Source organism: Papio anubis, chromosome 17 (genome assembly GCF_008728515.1).
Source record: "Papio anubis isolate 15944 chromosome 17, Panubis1.0, whole genome shotgun sequence".
In the NCBI taxonomy this organism is placed as follows: domain Eukaryota; kingdom Metazoa; phylum Chordata; class Mammalia; order Primates; family Cercopithecidae; genus Papio; species Papio anubis.
The window spans coordinates 8,859,329-8,885,418 of record NC_044992.1 but is presented as its reverse complement, the minus strand read 5'-3'; the positions used below and the strand labels follow the sequence as shown (position 1 = coordinate 8,885,418).

Sequence of the window (26,090 nt, the reverse complement as noted above, 5' to 3'; positions counted from 1 at the left end):
TGGAGGCAGAGGTTGCGGTGAGCCAAGATTGTGCCATTGCACTCCAGCCTGGGCAACAAGAGTAAAAATTGTCTCAAAAAAAAAAAAGAAAAGAAAAAAATTAAGTATTAGGTTGGTGTAAAAGTAAGGTGTGGTTATTGCCATTACTTTTAAGTGGCAAAAACCACAATTACTTTTGCACCAACTATCATGTGTTTGCAGCTTATTTTCCATAGTTTCAGCAAAACACACACATTAATATACAGAGAAAATAACAACATTATAATGTCATTGGCCAGGCATGGTGGCTCACGCCTGTAATCCCAGCTCTTCTGGAGGCCGAGGTGGGCGTATCACGAGGTCAGGAGTTCGAGACCAGTCTGGCCGACATAGTGAAACCCCGTCTCTACTAAAAATACAAACAATTAGCCGGGTGTGGTGGTGTGTGCCTATAATCCCAGCTACTTGGGAGGCTGAGGCAGGAGAATCACTTGAACCTGGGAGGTAGAGATTGCAGTGAACCGAGATGGTGCCGTCACACTCCAGCCCGGGCAACAGTGTGAGACTCTGTCTCAAAAAAAAAAAAAAAAAAAAAAAAGACAAGGAAATAACTACATTATTATGTCATTATTACATATAACTACATTAAAAACATTCATTATTCACCATTTAACATTGGTCTATATAGGTGTTCATTATACTATCTTTTCTGCTTTTCTGTCAGGGTTGAAATCTTTCAACATAAAGAGTTGGAGAGAAAAAAAAGGTGGAAAGTATAGACGACAAAGCTGCTTACGGGTTAGTGCCTTAGTTCCCATGTTAATATGTTTAATATGTCTAAGGAGTGAAGGAATGCCTGATGAAATTTCTTTCCAGGTCTGCTACTAATGAGCTCTTTTATGTCTCATCTTGAATGATAGGAAGATTTTAAAAGATAAAAACATCTTAAGCTGGGCATGGTGGCTCACGCTTGTAATCCCAGCAGGATTTGGGAGGCCGAGGCCGAGGCAGATTACCTGAGGTCAGGCATTCGAGATCAGTCTGGCCAATATGATGAAGCCCTGTCTCTACTAAAAATACAAAAATCAGCCAGGCATGGTGGCGGGCACCTGTAATCCCAGGTACTCGGGAAGGTGAGGCAGGAGAATCGCTTGAACCTGGGAGGCAGAGTTTGCAGTGAGCCAACATCATACCACTGCACTCCAGCCTGGGCAACAGAGTGAAACTCTATCTCAAAAAAAGAAAAAAAAAACAAAACACTTTAGTGTGAGCAAGATGTTGCATTAGGCAAATATGATAGAGGCTAACTTCTAGGGTCAATCAGAGGAGCCCAGCTACTCAGGAAATCAACACCAACTGCTCTCATTACAGTAGTTCCCCGTTGGTCTTGCTTTCCACAGTTTCAGTTACCTGTGGTCAACCACAGTCAGTCCTAAAATATTAAATGGAAAATTCCAGAAGTAAACAATTCATAAGTTTTAAATTGCATGCTGTTCTGAGAAGTGTGATGAAATCTCACGCCATCCCACTCCATCCCGCCCTGGATATGAATCATCCCCTTGTCCAGCGTATCCACGCTGTATACGCGGCCCGATCATTAGTCATCACCGCGATCTGCCCCTCACATCCAGCTATGGCCATCATCAGGGCTCTGTGATTCAGGATCACTCGAACCAGATGATCTTGCTTCTGACATTTCAGCAGGAGGTCAATAGTAGCCTAATGCAATGTCACACTCCCCACATCATTCACCCCACTTCCTCTCATCCCGTAGGCATTTCATCCTCTCACATTATCACAAGAAGGAATACAGTACAGTCAGATCTGTTGAGAGAGAGAGAGAGACCACTTTCATATAACTTTTATTACAGTATATTGTTATAATTGTTCTGTTATTAGTTATGGTTGTTAATCTGTTACCGTGCCTAACTTAGAAATTAACTTTATTGGCCTGGCGTGGTGGCTCATGCTTGTAATCCCAGCACTTTGCGAGGCCAAGGCAGGTGGATCTCCTGAGCTCAGGAGTTCAAGACCAGCCTGGCTGATGTGGTAAAACCCTGTCTCTACTAAAAATACAAAAAATTAGCCAGGCATGGTGGCGCACACTTGTAATTCCAGCTACTCAGGAGGCTGAGGCAGGAGAATCACTTGAACCCAGGAGGCGGAGGTTGCAATGAGCCGAGATCACACCAACGCACTCTAGCCTGGACAACAAGAGCAAAACTCTGTCTCAAAAAAAAAAAAAAAAAAAAAGAAAGAAAATAAATTTATCGGCTGGGCACAGTGACTTACCTTATGTCTGTAATCTAAACACTTTAGCAGGCCGAGAGGTAGGCAGATCACCCGAGGTCAGGAGTTTGAGACCAGCCTGGCCAACATGGTGAAACCTCGTCCCTACTAAAAATATAAAAATTAGCTGGGCATGGTAGTGGATGCCTATAATCCCAGCTACTTGCGAGGCCGAAGCAGGAGAATCACTTGAACCTGGGAGGTGGAGGTTGCACTGAGCTGGTATTGTGCCATTGTACTCCAGCCTGGGCAACAAGAGCTAAACTCCGTCTCAAAAAGTTAACTTTATCATAGGTGTGTATGTATAAGAAAAAAGATAGTATTTGTAAGGTCAGTCCTATCCCTGGTTTCAGGCGTCCATTGGAGGTCTTGGAACTCGTCCTTCACGCATAAGGGACGATTAATGTATAAGCTTTTCTCTGAAGACCTTGGCCATCAGGAAGGTAGGAAGCCAAACCAAAGCATTTCTGACCCACATATTAAGCTTGCATAAGCTCCCTCAGCTGGAAAACTTTGTGAACTTGAGTCCTTACAGTTTAGATTTATATCCTGAAAGTTATCACAGTGTGGTGAAATTGTGTGGATGTTTATCTTCTCAGTAGACCTTGAGCTTCCTGTGTGCAGGGACTGTATCTTGCAATTCTGATTCCCAGCAACTAGCAAATGACTGCCTTTGAATTGGATTTATTTGAAAGGCAACTGAAATCATGTGGATGAGGATTTTCTGAGCCTTCAGATTTTTTTAAAGGACTTCCCAGTCTGGAAAGATGAAATTTGAATAGGGATAGATAGTTTATTAGATTACGAATGGTTTGGATAGGCTGTACTTGGATTGGTTCCCATATTCTACAATGTTCATATGTAAAAGAAATACCACCTGTCACACAAGAGAGATTCCTTCAGTTTAGTAGTTTGCAGTTACATACTATCCAGCCACCATTATTTATTTCACAAAAGCCTTCACACACACCATACAATGGAATATTGCTCAACCACAAAAAAGGAATGAAGTAGTAATATGTGCTAAAATATAAATGAACCTTGAAACATTATGCCAAGTGAAAGAAGCCAGAAACAAAAAGCTGTATATTATATGATTTAATTGATATAAATGTCCAGAGTAGGCAAATCTATAGAGACAGAAAGCAGATTAGTGATTGCCGGGGGTTGGGGAGTTGGAAGAAATGGAGAGACACTGCTTAATGGGTATGAGGGTTCCTTCTGGGGTGATGAAGAGTTCTAGATTCAGCCTGGCCAACATAGTGAAACTCAGTCTCTACTGAAAATACAAATATTAGCTTGGTATGGTGGCAGGTGTCTAATCCCAGCTACTTGGGAGGCTCAGGCAGGAGAATCGTTTGAACCCAGGAGGCAGAGGTTTGCAGTGAGCCGAGATCGTGCTGCTGCACTCCAGCCTGGGCGACAGAGTGAGACCCTGTCTCAAGTAAAAGAAAAAAAGAAAAAGTTCTGGAGTGAGTAGTAGTGATAATTGCACAACATTGGGAGTGTATTTTGCCAATGAATTTATACTTTCAAAATGTCAAAATGGTAATTTTATGTATTTTACAATCTATTTTTAAAAAGGGAAAAAGCTTCCACATATAACTGCTCCATTAGAAACAAGTACGACTTTTCATAAAGAGTCATTTCTCTAGGAGACTTATGGTATTGAACAGCCCAGGCAATTTGGGAAGGCTGAGGGCTTCCTGGTATAAAAGATTCAAAACAGTTTTATATAGAATGGCAATGGGTTATTAAAGTAAACTAGGAGATGTTGGGGATACCTCTAACTTCTGAAGGTGCTGAAAAGGAGAGGCATTTCTTTTTTTGTTTGTTTTTTGAGACAGAGTCTCGCTCTGTCACCCAGGCTGGAGTGCAGTGGCGCAATCTCGGTTTAGTGCAAGCTCCGCCTCCCGGGTTCACGCCATTCTCCTGCCTCAGCCTCCCAAGTAGCTGGGAGTACAGGCGCCCGTCACCGGGCCTGGCTAATTTTTCTGTAATTTTAGTAGAGGTGGGGTTTCACCACATTAGCCAGGATGGTCTTAATCTCCTGACCTTGTGATCCGCCCGCCTCGGCCTCACAAAATGCTGGGATTACAGGCATGAGCCACCGTGCTCAGCACTTTTTTTTTTTTTTTTTTTTGAGACGGAGTTTCTCTCTTGTTGCCCAGGCTCTGAAGCCTCAGCCTCCCGAGTAACTGGGATTGCAGGCACCCGCTACCATGCCCTGCTAATTTTGTATTTTTAGTAGAGGGGGGTTTCTCCATGTTGGTCAGGTTGGTCTCGAACTCCCGACCTCAGGTGATCTGCCCACCTCAGCCTCCCAAAGTGCTGGGATTACAGGTGTGAGCCACCTGTGCCCAGCAAGGAGAGGCATTTCTTTGAGTACATCTCTTCATGTCACTGTCATAAAACTGGCACGACCATAAAACTGGCAAGAACATTTGACCAGATTCAATGTGGCCATCCCTATGGTGTCACTGTGGCCAGTCAGCAAGTTAGAAGCTCTAGGGAGTCTCCTTGCTTCCTGGCCTCCTGGCTTGTGAGTTTGTTTTCTTTTTCCTAAAATACTTTATTTGGATGCATGTGAAATCGACCCTCAGACCTGCATGCATAAGCCACAGGGGACCCCCATTGAGTGTTGGATCAAGTTTTTGAGTTTTGTCAAGAACAGTGACCAGATGTGACCAGGGTTAGTGGTTTGTGGTCATTGCTTGCTAAACTTTTTCTTTCCATGGTACTTCTCAAACGTTCTTAATTTTCCATGACACACCAGAGGGCTGAGGGTTGAGGTTAAGTGGGATGGACAGGCAGAGTGCTGTAAGATGTGTGCTCCCGTGGTAATATTTGGTTTAGTCAAGGAGAGAGAAATGAGGAGGGATAGACAGAGAGATGAAAGAGAGGAAATCTAAAAGTTGAGAGAGGAGGAAAAGGAGCCAAGAGTGATACTGAAAGGCAAAGAAGAGATATCTCCTGTTGAAAATGTCCTCTGTGTTACTGTATGGGATCTGCTTTCCTATGCCATGATTACTCTTCCTGGTCTTAATAGTCAGGGGCCAGCCGGACATGGTGGCTCACGCCTGGAATCCCAGCACTTTGGGAGGCTAAGGCAGGTAGATCACTTGAAGTCAGCAGTCCGAGACCAGCCTGGCCAACATGATGAAACCCCGTCTCTACTAAAAATACAAAAATGAGCCAGGCGTGGTGGCGTGTGCCTATAATTCCAGCTACTCAGGAGGCTGAGGCAGGAGAATCACTGGAACCCAGAAGGCAGAGGTAGCAGTGAGCTGAGACCGCGCCACTATACTCCAATCTGGGCAACAAGAGCGAAACTCCATCTCAAAAAAAGAAAAAAAAAAAAAAAGGGAACGCATAACCAGGGAGGTAAAATGCAAATATTCTAAGATCCAAAGTTCAAAACATTTCTGGTCCCAAGCGTTTCAGATGAGGGATACTCAACTGTATTTTTTTTTTTTTTTTTTTTGAGATGGAGTCTCACTCTGTCGCCTAGGCTGGAGGGCAGTGGCCGGATCTCAGCTCACTGCAAGCTCCGCCTCCCGGATTTATGCCATTCTCCTGCCTCAACCTCCCGAGTAGCTGGGACTACAGGCGCCCGCCACCTCGCCCGGCTAATTTGTTTTTGTATTTTTAGTAGAGACGGGGTTTCACCGTGTTAGCCAGGATGGTCTTGATCTCCTGACCTCGTGATCCGCCCGTCTCGGCCTCCCAAAGTGCTAGGATTACAGGCTTGAGCCACCGTGCCCGGCCAACTGTATTTCAAAGTAGCTAAAAGAACAAATTTTAAATGTTCTCACTAAAAAAAGAAAAAAAGTATGTGAGATAAGGGATATGCTAACTAACTTGATATAATCATTCCACAATGCGTGCAGCTTATTGCAACATTACCTTGTACCCCATAGATGTATACATTCTTTGTCAACTAAAAATAAAAATTTTTAAAAAGATATCTTTGTCCCTACTTCTGTGAAATTATTTAATTGTGCTCTCATTTAGAGAATTTTTTTTTTTGAAACGAAGTCTCGCTCTGTCACCCAGGCTGGAGTGCAGTGCCCGGATCTCAGCTCACTGCAAGCTCCACCTCCCGGGTTTACACCGGGAGGTTCTGCTGCCTCAGTCTCTTGAGTAGTTGGGACTACAGGCGCTTGCCACCTCGCCCGGCTAGTTTTTTGTATTTTTTTTTTAGTAGAGATGGGGTTTCACCGTGTTAGCCAGGATGGTCTCGATCTTCTGACCTCATGATCCGCCTGTCTCGGCCTCCCAAAGTGCTGGGATTACAGGCTTGAGCCACCGCGCCCGGCCTAGAGAGTTATTTAAGCCAGAAGTCACAAATTCAAATGGCAACCAGGTAAAGAAAATGAGAGATGTGCCCAGGCGCGGTGGCTCACGCCTGTAATCCCAGCACTTTGGGAGGCCGAGGCAGGCGGATTACCTGGGATCAGGAGTTCGAGACCAGCCTGGCCAATGTGGTGAAACCCCATCTCTACTAAAAATACAAAAATTAGCTGGGCGTGGTGGCGCATGCTTGTAATCCCAGCTACTCAGAAGGCTGGGGCAGAAGAATCACTTGAACCTGGGAGCAGAGGTTTTAGTGAGCCGAGATTGCGCCACGGCACTCCAGCCTGGGTGACAAGAGCAAAATTCCATCTAAAAAAAGAAAAGGAAAACGAGAGTTGCAAACCAAGTATATGATAGTCAGGAGTGGCAGGTGCCCCTGGGAACTAGAGCCCACAGAGAGCTTGCTCTTCAGCCCCTCGTCTGCTGCCCTGTGGAACTGTGGCACCAGGATGCCAGATCACCTGCCTCCTGAGAGAGCAAGAGAGATGATTTTGTGTAAACTTTGCTGATTTTTAAAACACTGACCAGGTTAAAACATAACTGCAAATCGGACTTGGCTTCCTGGCTGCCAAGTTATGACCAAGGATTTAAGCATCTGGTTTAAGATGCAAAGTCTCGGTGTGTTGTGTGTGAGACAGTGGGAAGTCAACGAGTTTGTTATTCACCTTTTGGAGTCGCTTAGTTTGATTTTTAAAAATATCACCAGGAAATCATCCAGGAAACTGGAGCTTTAATGGGAAAGTGATATTATGACCTGAGTTGGGGGTGTGGGTGGGCAGGCAAGCAGGCCCGCATGAGGTGGCACTGTGCACCTTGGCAGGCCGGAGACAGCAGTGTGGGGTCTCAGGGTGCCTGGGCATTGAACAGAGGAGAACTGGGTGATGGGAGGAGAGCAAAGAAAGAAAGAAGTTGGGTGGCTCATGCCTGTAATCCCAGCACTTTGGGAGGCCGAGGTGGGCGGATCAGCTGAGGTCAGGAGTTAGAGACCAGCCTGACCAACATGGCAAAACCCCGTCTCTACTAAAAATACAAAAATTAGCTGGGCGTGGTGGTGGACACTTGTAATCTCAACTACTCGGGAGGCTGAGGCAGGAGAATTGCTTGAATCTAGGAAGCAGAGGTTGCAGTGAGCCGAGATCATACCATTGCATGACAGCCCGTGCAATAAAGCGAGACTCCGTCTCAAAAAATTAAAAAAAAAAAGGAGTTTAGTATCAAAGGCAGACTGCCCACCTACAGCATTTTACCTGGAGCCTCCGCGGTCTTGACCCCTTCCTCCTTCCCAAATCAAATGAAGAACATCTCCTCAGCCTAAACGGTGAAACTGTGAAGTACATGCAAGGAAACATCCCGTACTGAGGCAGCGAAAGTCCTGGACTGATGAGCAAACTGGATGAACTTTGCTTTAAGTGGTGGTTGTTATATTTTGTAACTTATTTCATTGTGCCTCTAATCAATTCCTGGTACTTGGGTCTCCTCATGTAACCTATTTACTCTTTTTTACAAAAAGAACATTTTCTAAAAGTTAGAGGAACCTGGGTGAAAATTAACTTGAATTTTTAATTAGGTCAGGCTTTTATTTTTTAACGTCGGTATTAACCTGGAATTAGTATTTCTCAGCAAAGAACACAAACCAGGACGCTACAGGAGTGGAAGCTTCGCAGCAGAAGGGAGGCCCTATCCGGCAGATGGGGAGGGCCAAGGGAGCAGGAGGGGCGGGTGGGGCTGGCTGAGTTGGTAACAGGAGCAGTCTGTGAGAAGTCTGCTGGCTTATCTGTTCCCAATAGGGAACAGATCTTCACTTTCCCCATCGCAGGTTTGACATCCATCACCACCATGCCTGCCTCCCTGATCTGATGGCGGGATTTATATAGTGAGGCTCTGAAAAAGTGGAAAGGGAAGTGCATGGGAACCAGCTGTGAAATGATAAATCAAGACCTCTTTAAGATCCAGGATTATTTTGGCATCTTTCACATGAGAGACTTTAAGAAACAGGAATATGGCTGAAAGCATGGGATTTCTTTTAAGAGAGAAAACAGTTACAATGATCAGTTTGGCTGTTTAAATAGACGTAGCTTCATCATGGCTCCAATGTGGCTGTTTTGCACCTGGCAGTAGAGAGAACAGTTCTAATTAACCCCTTTCATCTGATTTTACTGTCTCTGGGTAAACTGAGCCCCATCCGTCATTCCAAAGGCTCCATAAAAACTTGGAGTTTTTGGGAGTACCCAGGGCAACAGTGTGGTTTGGTTTCTACGGCTACGTATCGAAGAATCACATCTCCACTGTTTATTGAACTGGAGCTAAAGCATTTCTGGGTTTTGTGCCCCTCTTGGGGCATGTTTTTCTTAGAAACCTTCTCCAACTCCTGGCTCCAGCTGTCCTTTACCACTCAGTGCATCCCGACATTTGCACCTTTTTTTTCTTTTTTTTTTTTTTTTTGAGACAGTTTTGCTCTGTCGCCCAGGCTGGAGTGCAATGGCGCGATCTTGGCTTGCTGCAACCTCCGCCTCCCGGGTTCAAGCGATTCTCCTGCCTCAGCCTCCCGAGTAGCTGGGACTAGTACAGCTATTACGCCTGCCACCACACCTGGCTAATTTTTGTATTTTTAGTAGAGATGGGGTTTCACCATATTGGTCAGGTTGGTCTTGAACTCCTGACCTCATGATCTGCCTACCTCCGCCTCCCAGAGTGCTGGGATTACAGGTGAGAGCCACAGTGCCCGGCCATTTGCACCTTTTATCTGCACATCTGTCTCTTGATCTCCCTGTCATTTCCCGGCACTCAAAAGGTTTAAACCAAATTCATCGTTTGTAACTCCTCACCCCACTATCATAAACACACACGCCACACACACTTGAAAGCCAGACAGGAAGCCAGCCCACACCAGTATTTGTGTTTGGCACCAGTGTTCTTCCCATAGCTCTAGCTGGACAATTCCTTTCCTATGTGGAGCTCTTTCTCCTCCTCCAGTGCCTTCTGCCCCTCAGGCCATGGCACTCCTTGCACACTCAAGGCTCTCCCTTTGCATTTTCTCTGTCACCATTCTCTGGAGGGCTGGACTGCTACAACTGTACCTTCCCAAGTAGGCTTCTTTCCGCTGGTCTCACTTCAGTGCATTCTAGATGGCGGCCACCCATTTGATCATCCTGAAACGCTACTCTTATCTTGCCAGGCACTTGTTAGTGTAAACCTTGGAGAGCTCCAGCCTGGCTCTGGAGCGGGGGTCCCTCACCCCTAGGCCAGGACTGGTACTGGTTGGTCTGTGGCCTGTTAGGAACTGGGCAGCACAGAAGCAGGTGAGCGGTGGTTGAGCGAGCATCACCACCTGAGCTCCGCCTCCTGTCAGGTCAGTGGCGGCGTTAGATAGACGGGCGCGAACCCTGTTGTGAACTGCATATGTGAGGGGTGTAGGTTATATGCTCCTTATGAGACTCCAATGCCTGAAGATCTGAGATGAAACAGTTTCATCCCGAAACCATCTCCCCCTCCCCCCAGGCCGTGGAAAAATTGTCTTCCATGAAACTGCTCCCTGGTGCCAAAAAGGTTGGGGACAGCTGCCCTAGAGTACACAGCCCACAGTCCCTGGCTCTGGATCTAAGGCTCTCCATGGTCTCTCTACAGGGTCTTGTCTGTCACCTTGTTCCTCTACCCCTATGGAGACCTCCCACTACAGCCAAATCAGTTATTTCTTCTCCCTCAAACCTAGCTTGTCCATTTCTGCTTCTCAGCGTTTGCTCACACAGTGGGCTCCCCTCAGTTGCTGTTCTACTTCAAATCTTGCTTCAGCTGCACTTAAGAGCCGTGTATTGGCCGGGCGCGGTGACTCACCCCTGTAATCCCAGCACTTTGGGAGGCCGAAGCGGGCGGATTACCTGAGGTAAGGAGTTCAAAACCAGCCTGGCCAACATGGTGAAACCTCGTCTCTACTAAAAATACAAAAATTAGCTGGGCCTGGTGGCACACACCTGTAATCCAAGCTACTCGGGAGGCTGAGACAGGAGAATTGCTTGAGCCCGGGAGGCAGAGGTAGCAGTGAGCCAAGATCACTCCATTGCACTCCAGCCTGGGCAACAAGAGCGAAACTCCATTTCAAAAAAAAAAAAAAAAAATGCAACATTGATATGACACAGCAATATATTCACTGAACAAATGCAAAGCCTGCCTTTCAAGATAACTTTGGAATTCATAAGAGTAGATTTTCTGGAAAATCAGGAGTTAAATGTGTCATCTTGTGAATTTAGAATTTAAAGGATAGAAAGCCATGCTAGTGTTCATCGTGTTTTCCTTTTGCAGATAGATTTAGTACTATAAATTCCCATTCATTAACATAGCCAGATGCCTTTAATATCTTCTGCTTTTCATTTTGTGAAAATGTTCAATGAAACACATTTTTAAATGGCATTTTCCCAGATCGATGTTAGAGGACAAGTCTGTTCTGAGGGCCATTAATCGCTCAGAGTCTGCATGTTGGGGAAAATCACAGCCCTTTCCAGCTTCGATAAATGAGAGAAGGTCACGGGAGGGAAAGGAGCAGCTGCCCTCTTTGATAGGCTGAGAAAACAGGAGTTACTGGCCTCGGCAGGTGTTTGGAGAATTCCCACACAGGTGCAGATTCCAAATGAACTATTTATTACACTTGGGCTTCTGTGACATGGTCATCTTTCATCCATTCATCACATTTTTATTGAATCCCTTCAGCAATGCTGTGCTAGCGGGGGATCCCGCGGTGCGTCAGCCTTAGAGTCCTACCTTCAAGTTGCTTAAAGTCCAGCAGGAGAGAGAAAGAAACGCCACAACCACGCTCGTACAAGACAGAATCTCATCAGTGTTTCTTAGTTTCTGAATGACCGATTTAAAGCATTCATAATAGCAGTAAGAGTAAGCAGTATCCATGGCGCTTTCAAAGGTACATAATGTCTCTTTTGGTGCTTCCGTCAATTCTGTGGGCAAGTTTGATTCCAGTCTTGTCTGTCTTACATACGTGATGAGAGAAACCGGGCACATTCCTGGCTCGTAGAGAAAAAGCCCTTTCTGAGCATAGGCCGATAGATGGAGCACACAGCAGGAATGAGGAGTCCTTTTACACTGGAGTTAAGTTCCTAGAAGTTTTCTTGATTGGTTGGTTGGTTTTTGGAAGCGCCTTGATTAGTTATGTAATCAAGGATGAGTAGAGAAAGGAATTTAAAGGGCAGCCACATGCCAAGGTTGTAGACAGAGGTGCAGTGTCCAATTCTAGGATTTCTGGGATGGCTCTGGGTCTCAGGATGCTGTAGTCTTGTACTGTGATTCTCTGGCTTTCATATTCAAGAGCTTCACCTGGAATTATTTTTTATTTATTTATTTTTTTGAGATGGAGTCTCGCTCTATTGCCCAGGCACGATCTCGGTTCACCGCAAGCTCCACCTCCTGGGTTCACGCCATTCTCTTGCCTCAGCCTCCGGAGTAGCTGGGACTACAGGCGTCCGCCACCACGCCCAGCTAATTTTTGGTATTTTTAGTAGAGACAGGGTCTCACCATGTTAGCCAGGATGGTCTCGATCTCCTGACCTCATGATCCATCCGCCTCAGCCTCCCAAAGTGCTGGGATTACAGGCGTGACCTACCGCGCCCGACTGGAACGTTTTTTAAAATGCAAACATCTGGGCCCCACACACAGAGATACCGATTCAGGGGGTCTTGGGCCTTGGAAACGGATTTTATCAGGTACCCTCAGATGATCCTGAAATAGGTGGTCCTTGGAAACTGTTCTTTGAAAAGCTATGCTGTAGCAGTAGAAGAGAGTAGACAGAAATCTCACTGTAGAAATGGAGTGGCCATGACAGAGACCGTGTGAGTGGTCCATCCACAGTGCTGCAGGAGTTTAGGGTTGAGAAACAGATCAGTTCCAGCCACCATGACTGGAAGACACTTGAGTTAGTGCAGACAAAATGGCTGCACTTTTGGTAGTTTGAAATGAGTAAGGAATTACTTAGGAGTGGAATGAGCTGAAGCACCGAGGCAGGGGACAGCTGTGTGTCTTCAGGGGATCTGATCAAGTCCCTCCTCAGCTTAAAAACCCTTCAGAAGAGCTGGGCGCTGTGGCTCACGCCTGTAATCCCAACACTTTGGGAGGCTGAGGTGGTCGGATCACCTGAGGTCAGGAGATCGAGCCCAGTCTGCTTAACATGGTGAAAACCCGTCTCTACTAAAAATACAAAAGTTAGCCGGGTGTGGTGGTGGGTGCCTGTAATCCCAGTTATTCTGGAGGCTGAGGCAGGAGAATTGTTTGAACCCGGGAGGCGGAGGTTGCAGTGAGCCACCATTGTACAGCCTGGGTGACAAGAGTGAGATTCCATCTCAAAAAAAAAAAAAAAAAAAAAAATTCTTTCAGAGGTGCCCCAAGGCCTTCAGGATAAAGTCCAGACTCCTCAGCACCGGTATCCGTAGCCTAGCAGGATCTAGTCTCAGGCCGAATCTTCCTTCACTTCCCCCTCCCTTGACCACACCGCACCCTTTCTCAATGCACACTTTCTTTTTCTCTCCCATGGACTGGGATCCAGCCACCCTGACAGTTGGCATCCCTGGCCTTCCTTGATTTTGGTGGCCTTGTACACCTTCCTGCCTCTACCCGGAATACCTGCCCTCTTTTCTGTCCCACATTTCCCTTTGCTAACTTTTCAGTCCTTCAGGGTTGATTTGGGATGGTATGTCCTCCAGAGCAGCTCAGGTGCAGTATCTGGGGATCTTGTTAACGTGCAGGTTCTAGCCGTGCACGGTGACTCGCGCCTGTAATCTCAGCACTTTGGGAGGCCAAGGCAGGCAGATCACCTGAGGTCAGGAGTTCGAGACCAGCCCGACCAACATGGTGAAACCCCCGTCTCTACTAAAAATACAAAAATTAGTGGGGCATGGTGGCGTGTGCCTGTAATCCCAGCAGAGGCAGGAGAATCGCTTGAACCCAGGAGGTGGAGGTTTCAGTGGGCTGAGATCGCACCACTGCACTCCAGCCTGGGTAACAGGGCAAGACTCTGTCTCAAAAAAAAAAAAAACCCAGGTTCCGGTTAGTAGGTCTGGAGGTCCTGCATTCCTGAGTAGCTCCCAGGTGATGTGGAGTGGAGGCTGCTGGTTCAAGGGTGACACTTCGAGTGGAAAGGTCTAGGCCAGCAGTTCTCTACTCAGGCTACACATGAGAATCACCTGGAGAGCTTTAAAAAATCCAGTGTCTGAATTTCCCCTTCCTGTAAATTCTGATTTAATTGCTCTGGGTATAGTAAATTGGGGTTTTAAAGTCTGCCAGGTAGCCGGGCGCAGTGGCTCACACCTGTAATCCCAGCACTAAGGAAGGCCGAGGCAGGCAGATCGCCTGAGGTCAGGAGTTCAAGACCAGCCTAGTCAACATGGTGAAACCCCGTCTCTACTAAAAATTAACCGGGTATGTTGGGAGGCGCCTGTAATCCCAGCTACTTGGGAGGCTGAGGCAGGAGAATCACTTGAACCCAGGAGGTGGAGGTTGCAGTGAGCCAAGATCGCACCATTGCACTTCAGCCTGGGTGACAAAAGCAAAACTCCATCTTAAAAAAAAAAAAAACCTGCCAGGAGGTTCTGGTTCTAATATTCAAATTGAACCAGTATGCTAGAAATTCTTGCCCAAGCCTGGGTGATGATGGACACTTGCGGGGTCCATCGTATAATGTACTGACTTATACTTGCCTGTTGACTGTATCTCTCACTGGACTCTTAGTTACCCAAGAGCCAGAGACTATGTCTTGTTCATTCTTTCATTCATTCGAGAAAGGTTTATGGGGCACCTGTTGTGTGCCATATACTGTGCAAGGTGCTGAAGATACAGAATAGACCTAGTTCCTAGACTCATAGAATTTTCAATACAGGAGAACCATCATTTAGCACAATGCCTGCCATGGTGGGCCCTTATTTATTGAGTAAGTGAAGGAGGAGGAGACAGGGGAAGGAAAAATGACAGGGAGACAAGGAAGAAGTAGCTGTCACCAAAGCACTTTGAATACTCAGGGTACCCTGTATCTCTGGATCTGGCTTGAAGATAGGAGGCAGGTGTCAACCAACCGTAAATCACAAAGTTAGACGATTAAGCATTTGGAAGGAAGACCAACCATAGGAGAGAAAAATGTGGCTTAGCGTATGCATACCTGTAAGTAAGCAGAATAAATGGACTGGAAACTGCAAGGGAGGGAGATTCTGAAAGATCTTGTGAGCAGGATTGGTAAATGGAAAGTAATGGTATGGTACCAGATATTACTTATCTCCAGTATGTAAAAGGTCCTTGTTGATAGTCTCTATCTTTAGAGCTCTTTTGTAGTCCCTTTTATAAGGGCTTTCTTAAGTTCACTCACCACTTTAGAAACTTTAATGTTCATTCAGGGAGATGTTGCTGTATTTGAATTATTATACTGTACCTGAAAAGTTGATAGTTAAGAAGCTTAACTATCAATAAATGAAGCAAACACATCAATAAATAAAGCAAATAATAAAAAGAGGGAGGAGCTCCTAGCCGACGTGAGATACCCAGTAGAAAAATCAAGGCAGTCACACAGAAGGAGAAACAGGAGCCAGGCGCAGTGGTGCATGCCTGTGGTCCCAGCTCCTCGGGAGGTTGAGGCAGGAGGATCACTTGAGCCCAGGAGTTCAAGACCAGCCTGGGCAACAGAGTGAGACCCAGCCTCTAAAAAATATAATAATTTAAAAAATAATTTTATTATTATTATTTTTTGAGACAGAGTCTCGCTCTGTTGCCCAGCCTGGAGTGCAGTGGTGCGACCTCAGCTCACTGCAACCTCTGCCTCCTGGGTTCAAGCTATTCTCCTGCCTCAGCCTCTCAGGTAACTGGGATTACAGGCATGTGCTGCCATGCCTGGGTAATTTTTTTTTTTTTTTTTTTTTAAGTAGAGGCAGGGTTTCGCCATGTTGGCCAGGCTGATCTTTAACTCCTGACCTCAAGTGATCCGCTCAGCCTCCCAAAGTGTTGGGATTATAGGTGTGAGCCACCGTGCCCGGCCCTAATAATTAAAAAAATAATTTTAAAAGAGATGGGAGGCTGGGAGCGGTGGCTCACACCTGTAATCCCAGCACTTTGGGAGGCCGAGGCGGGCAGATCACGAGGTCAGGAGTTCGAGACCAGCCTGACCAACATGGTGAAACCCCATCTCTACCAAGAATACAAAAATTAGCTGGGCATGGTGGCACCTGCTTGTAGTCCCAGCTACTCAGGGGGTTAAGGCAAGAGAATCACTTGAACCCGGGAGGCAAAGGTTGCAGTGAGCCGAGATTACGCCACTACACTCCAGCCTGGGCGACAGAGCGAGACTCCATCTCAAAAAATAAAAAATAAAATAAGAGATGGGAGAGAAGAGTAAGTGGTCCCTAGGATTTTGAGGCGTATGCTTGGCTCATCCTCTATCCCAGTATGGACATTGAAATAAGTTATCAGCCTCCTTTGAAATACTAATGAGCTCTTTTTCTTCCACAAGTCAAGCAGTGTTTTGTGTTCTGGGAAAAAGCCTTTTCTCTTTAATTTTTGTGCCTCAAAGTTTCTTTTTGAAACGGATGTATATTTTCCTGTGGAATTCTCAAGATATTTTTTCATGTGTGTTTGTAGGGATGACATGTTTTAGAAATTTCTTTCCAATCCTCATAGGCATTGTCTGAGAGTTTTTCTGATGTGTAAAGCTCTCAGTCCCCTTTTATTGCTTCCTGAGCTGTTAGGACTACCTCATTCCATTTTACGTTAAGCTTAACATTTTCCAGGGAATGATTGGAATTGCAATAGGCATTCATTCAAATGTTCAGAACTTCATTTCTCCTACACCCACTTCTGGCTGTGGCCTTGTAGGAATAAGAATGGAGACTAACAAAAAGTGATAATGAAAGGGAAAACCTTGATGCGTAATTATCAAAAATACCATTTTGCCCTAAAGCCTTTTTTTTTTTTAGCTATATTTACTACCCATCTAAATAGCCAATTAGAAATCAAAAGTAGACCGGGCGCGGTGGCTCACACCTGCAATCCTAGCACTTTGGGAGGCCAAGGTGGGTGGATCACAAGGTCAGGAGTTCGAAACCATCTTGGCCAATATGTTGAAACTCCGTCTCTACTAAAAATACAAAAATTAGCTGGATGTGGTGGTGGGTGCACATAGTAGTCCCAGCAACTCAGGAGGCCGAGGCAGGAGAATTGCTTTAACCCAGGAAGCAGAGGTTGCAGTGAGCCGAGACTGCACCACTGCACTCCAGTCTGGGAGACAGAGTGAGACTCCATCTCAAAAAGAAAGAGAAAAGAAAAGAACAGAAAAGAAGGAGGGAAAGGAAGGAAGGAAGGAAAAGGGGAAGGAAAGGGAAAGGGAAAGGGAAGGGAGAGGGAAAGGAACCTGAAGTGTAGTGTCTCTTTTCCTAATTACTGGCATGGTAATTTTGCACCTATCCACCTGTGAAGTTGTTCTTGGCAGATGGATCTCAATCATTCCCTTAGGCTTCTACTCCCTAGCAGAAAGGGTTTTCACCTTGGTTTGCATTCAGCACTTGCTTTTCTACAAGGTGCTGAATCCTCATACTGGTAAAGTTCATAAGTCAGGGTTAGAAGGGGTTTGAAATGCTAATTCACAGCTGTTGACAAGTATGAATTCCCATCAGCCTGGAATGTTTCGCCTATTCAAAGTAATAGAGCATCCTTGAATATAATCTCTTTTAAAACCCAGAAATGTGATACCTGGTTGCTTCAAACTAAGAAAGAGAAAACTTCTCTGAGATGCCCAGAGCAATTTTGTCTCAAGAAATCAATAAACAAATAGCCACATAACCCCCCAGAAATGTTCCTATTGAGCTTTATGTATAGCTTTAGGTATGTATGTTCATGTGAGTTTGTGTGTGTATGTATGTGTGTATGTGTGAGACAGAGAGACCACCTTGAATGCCAGGGTTGTATTAGTGTGACTGTAATTTATTTTTCAAAATTCTTGAGGTAAAGATCTAGCTCATATATTATCTTTTTTTAAAAAAAATTTATTGACGGTTATTTCTGATTTTAAAAATAATCAATTTACTGTAGAAAAAATGGTACCATAAAGAACAATAAAAATTCACTTCCTACAAATCATGACTGTTAACAGTTTGGATGTATCTTTCCAGTCTTTTCCTATGCATGCATATAGTATATCTACATGTGCAATAGTGAGAATATCTCTACCAAAACCCACATTGACATTTGATTGCCATTATGATGGTCTTAAGAGGTGAAACCTTTAAGAGGTGATTAAATTAATCCACTGCCCTCATCAGTGGATTAATGCTGTTATCACAGAGTGGGTTACTTATGTTAGAAATAAACTTTCAGTGCTGCAAAAGAAATAGCACTCAAACATACATTTAATTTTCTCAGCAAGGCAATTTTACTTCTGTAGAAGGGTGTGACTCGCAGATGGAGCAATGGCGACAGCACACCTGAACAAGAGAGGGGAAGGGGTTTTTATTCTTGACACAGATAGCCCCTACTGCCATGTTGTTCCCCTGTTGGCTAGGGTTGGATCACACAGTCTAAGCTAATTCCGATTGACTGTTTTAAAGAGAGCAGGGGTACGAGTCAGAGTGACGGGGTGAGCAGTTTGGTGGGAAGAACAGTTAGGAACAGGTGACTCAGGTCAGGACAGGTGACTGGGGTGACTCAGTTTGGAGCAGGTGACCAGGGGAATAGATGTGAACTACTGATTAGAAATGGTGGAAAAGGTTGTTTATTGAAACTAGGGGCAAGAAGATGAGAAGAACGAGAAAGTTAAACTTTAAAATGGAGAACAAAGAACTGAACATACTGACATACTGATTCTTTGAAGAGAAATTTAGAACTTACTGTATTTAACACTTATCAAGGGAATTCAGCCCTCTTTTCCTGTCTGTTTGTGCTCATTTATGCCTTCCACCCTTCCACCATGGTTTGACCCTCATCAGAGTGCCATGCTCTTGTACTTCCCAGCCTTCAGAACCATGAGCCAAATAAATTCTTCCCTTGATAGATTGCCTAGTCTGTGATATTCTATTATAGCAGCGACAAAATTAAGCAAACATGCATTGTCTTTTTTATTCCTTTCAACCATTTTGGGATCATATCCTGCATACTTCAAGTCTTCCTTTTCTCACTTCTTGGAGTTGAAACCACCTTTGCAAAATTATGACTGAGACAGTGAAAGAGGTCCAATTTAAACGACTCCATCTTGCCTCTAACCTCCGAGCTGTCCTTGTTCATTCCTGGGGGTAGGCTGAACTAACTATGGGAGGAACTTAGTTTATAGTTTCAAAAGTTTAAAACAAAGATGACAGTAGAAAAAATTCCCTTCTTGCCGGGGACTAGAGTGCTAACATTAACCACAAGATTAGAAGCTATGCTTTAGGAGTCATGTAACTGGAGACTACAAGATTCTGACCCTCCCTAAACTGCTCCTAAGATCAGGGCTTGAGATGGTTTGCAGACTACCCTTGATGGATCAACTGGCACCACCCAGATCGAGAAACCAGTCCTTCTGATCTTATGACTGCCCCCAACCCCACCCCACCCCACCCCTGCGCCCAGGAACTGACTCAGTGCAGGGAGACAGGGACGCCCCATGATTTCACCTTCAACCCAACCAATCAGCACCCCCCAGCTCACTGCGCCTCCCCTCCCACCAAATCGTCTTTAAAAATTTTGATCCCCAAATGTTCAGGGAGACTGGCCTGAGTCATAATAAAACTCCAGTCTCCCACTCAACCAGTTCTGTGTTAATTACTGTTTCTCTATTGCCATTCCCCTATCTAGAGAAATCGGCTCCGTCTAGGCAGCGGGTAAGGTGAACCCACTGGGCAGTTACACATTGGGTAAGGCGAACCCATTGAGCAGTTACGCAGTCTGAAAAATTTCTATGTCTTCCATGTTTTCCAACCAAATGACTGTATAACTTTTAAAAAACGTGTGTGCGTTGTATCTATTGACATGACCTCTTGCTTGAAGCAAGTGTTTTTAAGCTTTTATTATAAGTTAATTTGAAAGCTGAAGGAACAGAAAACCAAATACCATGTGTTCTCACTTATAAGTGGGAGATACACATTGGATACACGTGGACATAAAGATGGGAACAATAGACACTAGGGACTATTGGCGGAGAGAGGGAGGGGAGCGAAGGCTGAAAAACCACCTATTGGATACTGTGCTCACTGCCTCGCTGAGGGGATCATTCTTACCTTAAACCTCAGGGTCACACAATATACCCATGTAACAAATCTGTACATGTACCTCCTGAATCTAAAATAAAAATTGAAATTATTTTTTTAATCCCAAAAGAAAGCACGGTTAAAAAAAAAATTGAAAGCTGGAAACCATAGGAAACTTGGACACATGTGTTCATTCTCGGTAGGGAAATACTCTGCTTTAAGAAGTATTGCGTCTCATTCTCATCTTGAAGCCCTTGGGTGTGGCAGCTGAAAGCTTTTAAAGATGGGATGCATTTCCCCAAAGGTAGCCAAAAATATCATTACCTCCCTAGGCAAATACGTCTTGGGTGCTAGGCGCTGTGTTGGGTGAGGTAGGATACAATGGTGGTCCCTGCCCTCAGGGAGCTTACATTGCAGTTGAGGGAGGGAAGCGAGATAGTGAACAGTAAGCAGGCACAAATCAATGTAATAGTTACCAATTGTGATACAGTCTAGACAGCCAGAAAGCCCTCTGGATGTAGAGACTGAAAAAGGATCCAGTTCTGCATTACTGATTTCATTAACATCATTAAGATTGTCACTAGACAATGGTTTGGATAACATAAGAATGTTTAAGCACTTATGACAGAGGAATGAAACATAGCACCATTAGCTCCATTTGGATGCATTATAAAATAGTCTCCAGTTCCTTGTAACCTTGGGAGAAGTGAAATATCGTTACAGATCTAGGTGTCTAGAAGAAGAAAGCTGCTATTTTTGTCCCTTCCTTTTGTGACTCTTGTCTTCCTTACTCAGTGGCTGATGTTGGTTAAGTTAACCAAAGTCAGCACGTCGATCTGATGATTTGTTAACTCCGTCCGCGTTGTTCTTTGGTGTTTTGGATGAGGGGAAAATGATGAGATCTCTGCCTCTTAGTCATTCTCCCTGACTCCAACTCAACCCTCGTTCCAATTCGCCCATTTCCCATTATGGAGCAGAAAAGACTGCTTAAGACCTGGTTTATTTACCTAATAAACTGGCTCTTGTATTGCCTGGGAAATGCTAAAATTTTTCAGCCAAGAAATCCTAGTAACAAGCAAACAGAGGTCCAGCAGTCAGGTCTGAAGAAACAACAAAATGAAGGTCAGCTAATATCGCCATTATTCTCCTTCCTGGTGGCCATGACAGCGCTGGGGTTTATTTGAAGATCCCAGACTAGGAATCATTGCCCGCATTGTTCGCCGCCCAAGTATTTTAGGCTGTGCCAACAGTTTCAGATATTAATGTATTCTGGAGATCAGTGAATGAAGAATTCCTCTGCACTTTTTTCCTTTTTAATTTTTTTTTTTTTTTCCTTTCCATACACTTTGTTTGCAGTGCCTTTGTCTGCCAGACGTTGCTGGGCATTTCTAATGAGAAAGCAAAGAATTGCAGAAGGAAAAAGGCAGAGGGCGGGGGAGGGAGAGAGAGAACAGGCGGAGGAAAAACAGGGCGTGTTTAGCACTTTAACAGTAAGGTGACATTTTTACAAGCTAGTCAGGTGCACAGGACTCACTGGGGAAAGCAGCACTGGCGATGCCAATTGAGAGCGGAAAGCGGATTTTTTGGAAACGTCCAATTCATTGATGAGCTTCCCCCAACAAAAACGCACTTTTATTTTTGAACATCATTTTCCCTGCAGGACAGCCGGCCTCGGTCCTGCTTTAGTATTCATCCCAGCTTCATTACTGCAGCCACCTCGCAACCCACCCTGGGCAGCTGCTAAAAGGGGGAAAAATTAAAGCAATTCATACTCCTGGTGACTTACTGCTGCAGAATAATTGGTTTCTGTTTGCAAAGAACATTATCACAGCAAAGCCCAGAAAACAGAAAGGTCTGTCTGAGAGAGGGTTTCTGGGGCTAGGGGGGAGGGGGAGGGGGAAGGGAGGGATGTGAAAAATCACATTTCTGAAAAGGCAATTAGCTAATAATTAATTTTTTAATATCGTTCCGTACCAGGATGTGTCCTTATGTGATATATGTACATATGCTGGTTTCGTAGCGTATCCTTTGATACCTCATGGAAATGGTAATGAGACTAAACCAGCTAAAGAGCTCTTTAGACAGTGCAGTGCTTTGGGGGAAGGCCGGAATGAAATGCAGACCCTCTGAGGGCTTCTCCGACACACAAGAAGTCCCTTTGTTTCCTGTTTTATAAACCAGAGGCATGTCTAAAATTGCAGGGAAAGTGAGAGGGGGTTGAAGAGTTGGCGCCGGAGGCCTGGCTTTCTATATTTAAAAAGAGAAAAAATTGCTAGCTAGTTATTCGTGCCTGGATTTGATAGGCAGTCTAGGCTGTTTTTGAAGTTCTGAAGGAAGGTTCTCTGAAGATGTAAGCGGGATCTGTCTTTCACTTAGACTTAATTAAGAAACTTGCTGGCTTTGTCTGTAGGGGGCCCATTACGCGCAAGCTGCAGCCCCCTCTGAATAGGGGCTCAGCCTGGAAAGTGTATACAAGCCACACCGCCTTTGTATCGTGTTGCCAAACTGGAGGCAGTTCCGCGAGTGCGAACGAGGCTCTGCCAGGGGCCATCCCTTGTTCGTAAACGTGAACCCACGTCCCAAACAGAAAGCCGAAGCCAGTGCACGGGCATTCCCGAGCGGCCTAGAACTAATACACCTTTTAGAAAAAGATGATCATCAACAAAAAAGTGGTAGGGGACAGAAGAGAGGGTATCTTGTTCCCCAGAGCCCTGTTCATACATCGCAAGGATGGACTAACGCACCAGGGTAACCAGCATCCTCGGATCTTGTTCCCCAGAGCCCTGTTCATACATCGCAAGGACAGACTAACACACCAGGGTAACCAGCATCCTCCGAGGCTTTCTGTGTAGACCAGCTCGGGGGAGTGGTTAGAGCCTGGCTCCAGGCACAACCTCACTCCCAACTTGATTCCATCCAGGCCAGGGCCTAATTTTGCCTTGGTCGCTGTTCTCGTAACCTTGAGAATAATTTCCCCCTGGTGGGCTACCGTGGCCTACCCTATTTAGAACAAAGTTGCTGAATGCTGGAGAATAAAGAACAGTTGGAAGGCTGTGAGCAGTGGTTAATCAGCTAATTCGCATTTCAAAAGACACTAATAAGAGGTGATAAATTCAAATAAAGCCCTGGGTATGAGTACTTTACTCACTTGGGAAATCGTACAGAGGGGCTCTCCCTCCTGTGTCTCTCTCCCTGCCCATCCTCTCCCTTTCCCTTCGAAGCCGCAGGACCTCCCAGGGTATCGCAACTCTGCCCTCCGCTCCCCTCTTGAGCAAGGGGCCTGCACACCTTCACCTTCCTCTTAGCTATGACCAGCCGTACCCTCTGCTTCAGGATCAGCCCCCTTCGGGGTCTGCTGCTCCCAGTCACTCTGACCCTGGGCCCTCTGAACCCTCTCCCTCCCCTCCACCCTATTGCCTTTATAGGATCCAACTTCTTTCCTCCCAGATAAATGACAGCTACCTTATTCCCTCATCCCTGCCTCTTCCCCTGCTCTGTCTGGCAGCCCTTGGCCAACTCTGTCCAGTTGCCATTTTCTTGGCTGTGACGGGCCCCTACTGCTCACTTTGGCATTACTGTGCCTCAGGCAGGCAGCTCCAACTGCAACGGCCTGAGTGGTCCAACGGGACTCGAAGTGGCTGGACGTCCTCCCCCATTTGGCACCAAGGTTTTTCTGCCTCTGCTCACATGCCTGCCATTCAGACCCAGATGGGTGGGCTACATTGTGGGCTCTTCATAATTGGGTCTTTCTGCTCTTAACAGGCTCATGGCCCCATCCTGGATCCAGTGTCCCTCACCCGGTGGCTGGAAAATCACCCAACCAGCCAAGTGGCACTGTAGAAATAGCCGTGATGCCAGAGAGCGAGTGATTTAGTTTCAGCCAGGAGTTCGTTTCAAGTGTTGGAACATGAGCTTGTCCTGACTCTTTTCTCTTCCTTCAGCCCTGAGCAAAATGTGGAATGCTGTTGCCATTGATTGAACATGCCTGTAAAAGGAGGTGAAAGTAATTTCCTGGAGCATCCTCGATCCAGATGTTTGGTACTTGTGGTTGCTTTTGTTTTTCGTGTTTTGTTTTTGCGAAGGCCGTGATATTTGTGTGGGAACTTTTCTAGGTAGTCTCTAGATTTCAGAATCCCAGAGCACCTTAGTCCCATCACACTCTGGAAATTCATTAGGGACTCAGCCACTATCTTTTTTCTTTTTCTTTTTCTTTTTTTTTTAATGAGACGGAGTCTCGCTCTTGGGGCCCAGGCTCACGTGCAGTGGTGCGATCTCGGCTCACTGCAACCTCCGCCTCCCGGATTCAAGCGATTCTCCTGCCTCAGACTCCCGAGTAGCTGGGATTACAGGTGCCCGCCACCCTGCCTGGCTAATTTTTGTACTTTTAGTAGAGATGGGTTTTCGCCATTGTTGGTCAGGCTGGTCTCAAACTCCTGACCTCAGGTGATCCGCCCGCCTCAGCCTCCCAAAGTGCTGGGATTATAGGCGTGAGCCACCGCATCCGGCCTCAGCCACCATCTTAATTACATGTCCTGAAGGAATGACGTTTTATATTTGGCCATGAGTGAGGTGGATTTCCCTGAACTTCAGCCTTGACAATTTGATGACAGTTAGGGATATCCTCACAGCCCTGAGAGGGCCATTGACCCTGAACAGTACAACTGCAAGCTGGCCAACCTCAGCGTTTGTCACCCGTGATCAAGTCTTTCTGCTCAGCACACACTGTGGTTTTCAGTAGCATCTTTCGTTGAATGCTGTTCAGATCTTGAATTATTCATAAAGGATTCCCATGTTCAGAAGGAGTGTGGACCAGATGACCTCGCTGGGGCTCAGAAAACGATACCCCAAAGTATAGCACTTTGGCATGCTGAGTACTTTGAACCAAAGGACTTTGGAAGGGCCTCAAAGGCTAAGTCTCTTTCTGACCTTCTCCTGCTCTTTTTCTTCCTTCCCTTTTCCCCCAAGACAAGGCCACAGAAAGGAGAATCTCTCTTCCTGAAGGCAGGCCATGGAAACTAGAACCCAACTTCTCCAACACCAGCCACAAAAACCTAGGTCTGTAACTCTAACCTATCCCCGCTTTTCTGCGTAAGTGCTGGTTATAAATAAATTCTCTGGAGGTGTGGAGGATCAGTTGAGGCCAGGAGTTGAAGACCAGCCTGGACAACATAGTTGAGAGCCATCTGTAAAAGAAAGAAATAAGCCTGGTCAACTTGGAGCCATCTGAGAGAGAGAGAGAAAGAGAGAAAGAAAGAAAAAAAAGAAAGAAAGAAAAGGAAAGAGAGACAGAAGAAGGAGAGGCAATGGGGAGAGAGAGGAGGAAACAGAAATAATTAGAGAAGGAAAGATAGAGAAAGAAAGAAAAGGAAGAGGAAGGAAGGAAGAAGAGAGAAGGAGGGAGGAAGAAAGGGAGGGAGGGAGAGAGGGACTGAAGGAAGGAAGAAAGGGAGGGAGAAAGGAAGGAAGGAAAGTGAGGGAGGGAGGGATGGAAGGAAGAAAGGGAGGAAGGAAGAGGAAATTAGCTGGGTGTGGTCGTGCACACCTGTAGTCCTGGTATTTAGGAGGCTGAGGCAGGAGGATCACTTGAGCCCAGGAAGTGGAGGCTGCAGTGAGCCATGACTGCACCACTGCACTGCAGCTTGGGTGACAGAGTGAGACTCCATCTCAAAAAAAGAAAGAAATTCTCTGCCCTACCTTGTCTAAAAGTAGGCCATAAGACCCCTGTTTCCAGAGAGGTCCCGCCCTGTATCCAGGAGGAAGGAATGCCACCCAGAGACCGAGAAGAATCCAAACTGATGGGCCTTACTGTGCTTCATCCTTCCGCTCTCTGTCCATCAACATTGGATCATACCGCTTTTTGTCCCATCACATTTCTGCATAGCTGTCCATTCACATCCAGCCTAAGCATAGAAATCGACAGTTTTCCCTGAGTCTTTGGATCTTCTTCTTTTTTTTTTTTTTTTTTTTTTTTTGAGACGGAGTTTAGCTCTTGTTTCCCAGGCTGGGGTGCAATGGTGTGATCTTGGCTCACTGCAACCTCTGCCTCCTGGGTTCAAGCGATTCTCCTGCCTCAGCCTCCCGAATAGTTGGGATGACAGGCATGCACCATCACACCCCGCTAATTTTGTATTTTTAGTAGAGATGGGGTTTCTCCATGTTGGACAGGCCGGTCTTGAACTCCCAACCTCAGGTGATCTGCCCGCCTCAGCCTCCCAAAGTGCTGGGATTATAGGCGTGAGCCACCGTGCCTGGCCATTGGATCATCATTTTTGAAGGCT

At 45.8% G+C, this 26,090-nt stretch overlaps 1 protein-coding gene across 5 annotated transcripts in view; it reads left to right on the top strand.

Annotated features, from left to right (window-relative positions):
- STX8 (syntaxin 8) overlaps positions 1-26,090 on the top strand; it is a 330,836-nt gene that overhangs the window by 229,546 nt on the left and 75,200 nt on the right. Inside the window, exons 8-9 of one of the 5 annotated variants that reach the window (XM_009189664.4) lie at positions 704-777; positions 2,622-2,747. The exons of 3 other annotated variants lie outside the window; for them this stretch is intronic. In XM_009189664.4, coding sequence (XP_009187928.2) covers positions 704-777; positions 2,622-2,672 — 125 coding nt within the window. In that variant the 3' untranslated portion in view covers positions 2,673-2,747. Of the gene's footprint in view, positions 1-703; positions 778-2,621; positions 2,748-26,090 lie in introns of those variants that run through there. One more of the 5 variants, XM_017950345.3, reaches the window with a different exon arrangement.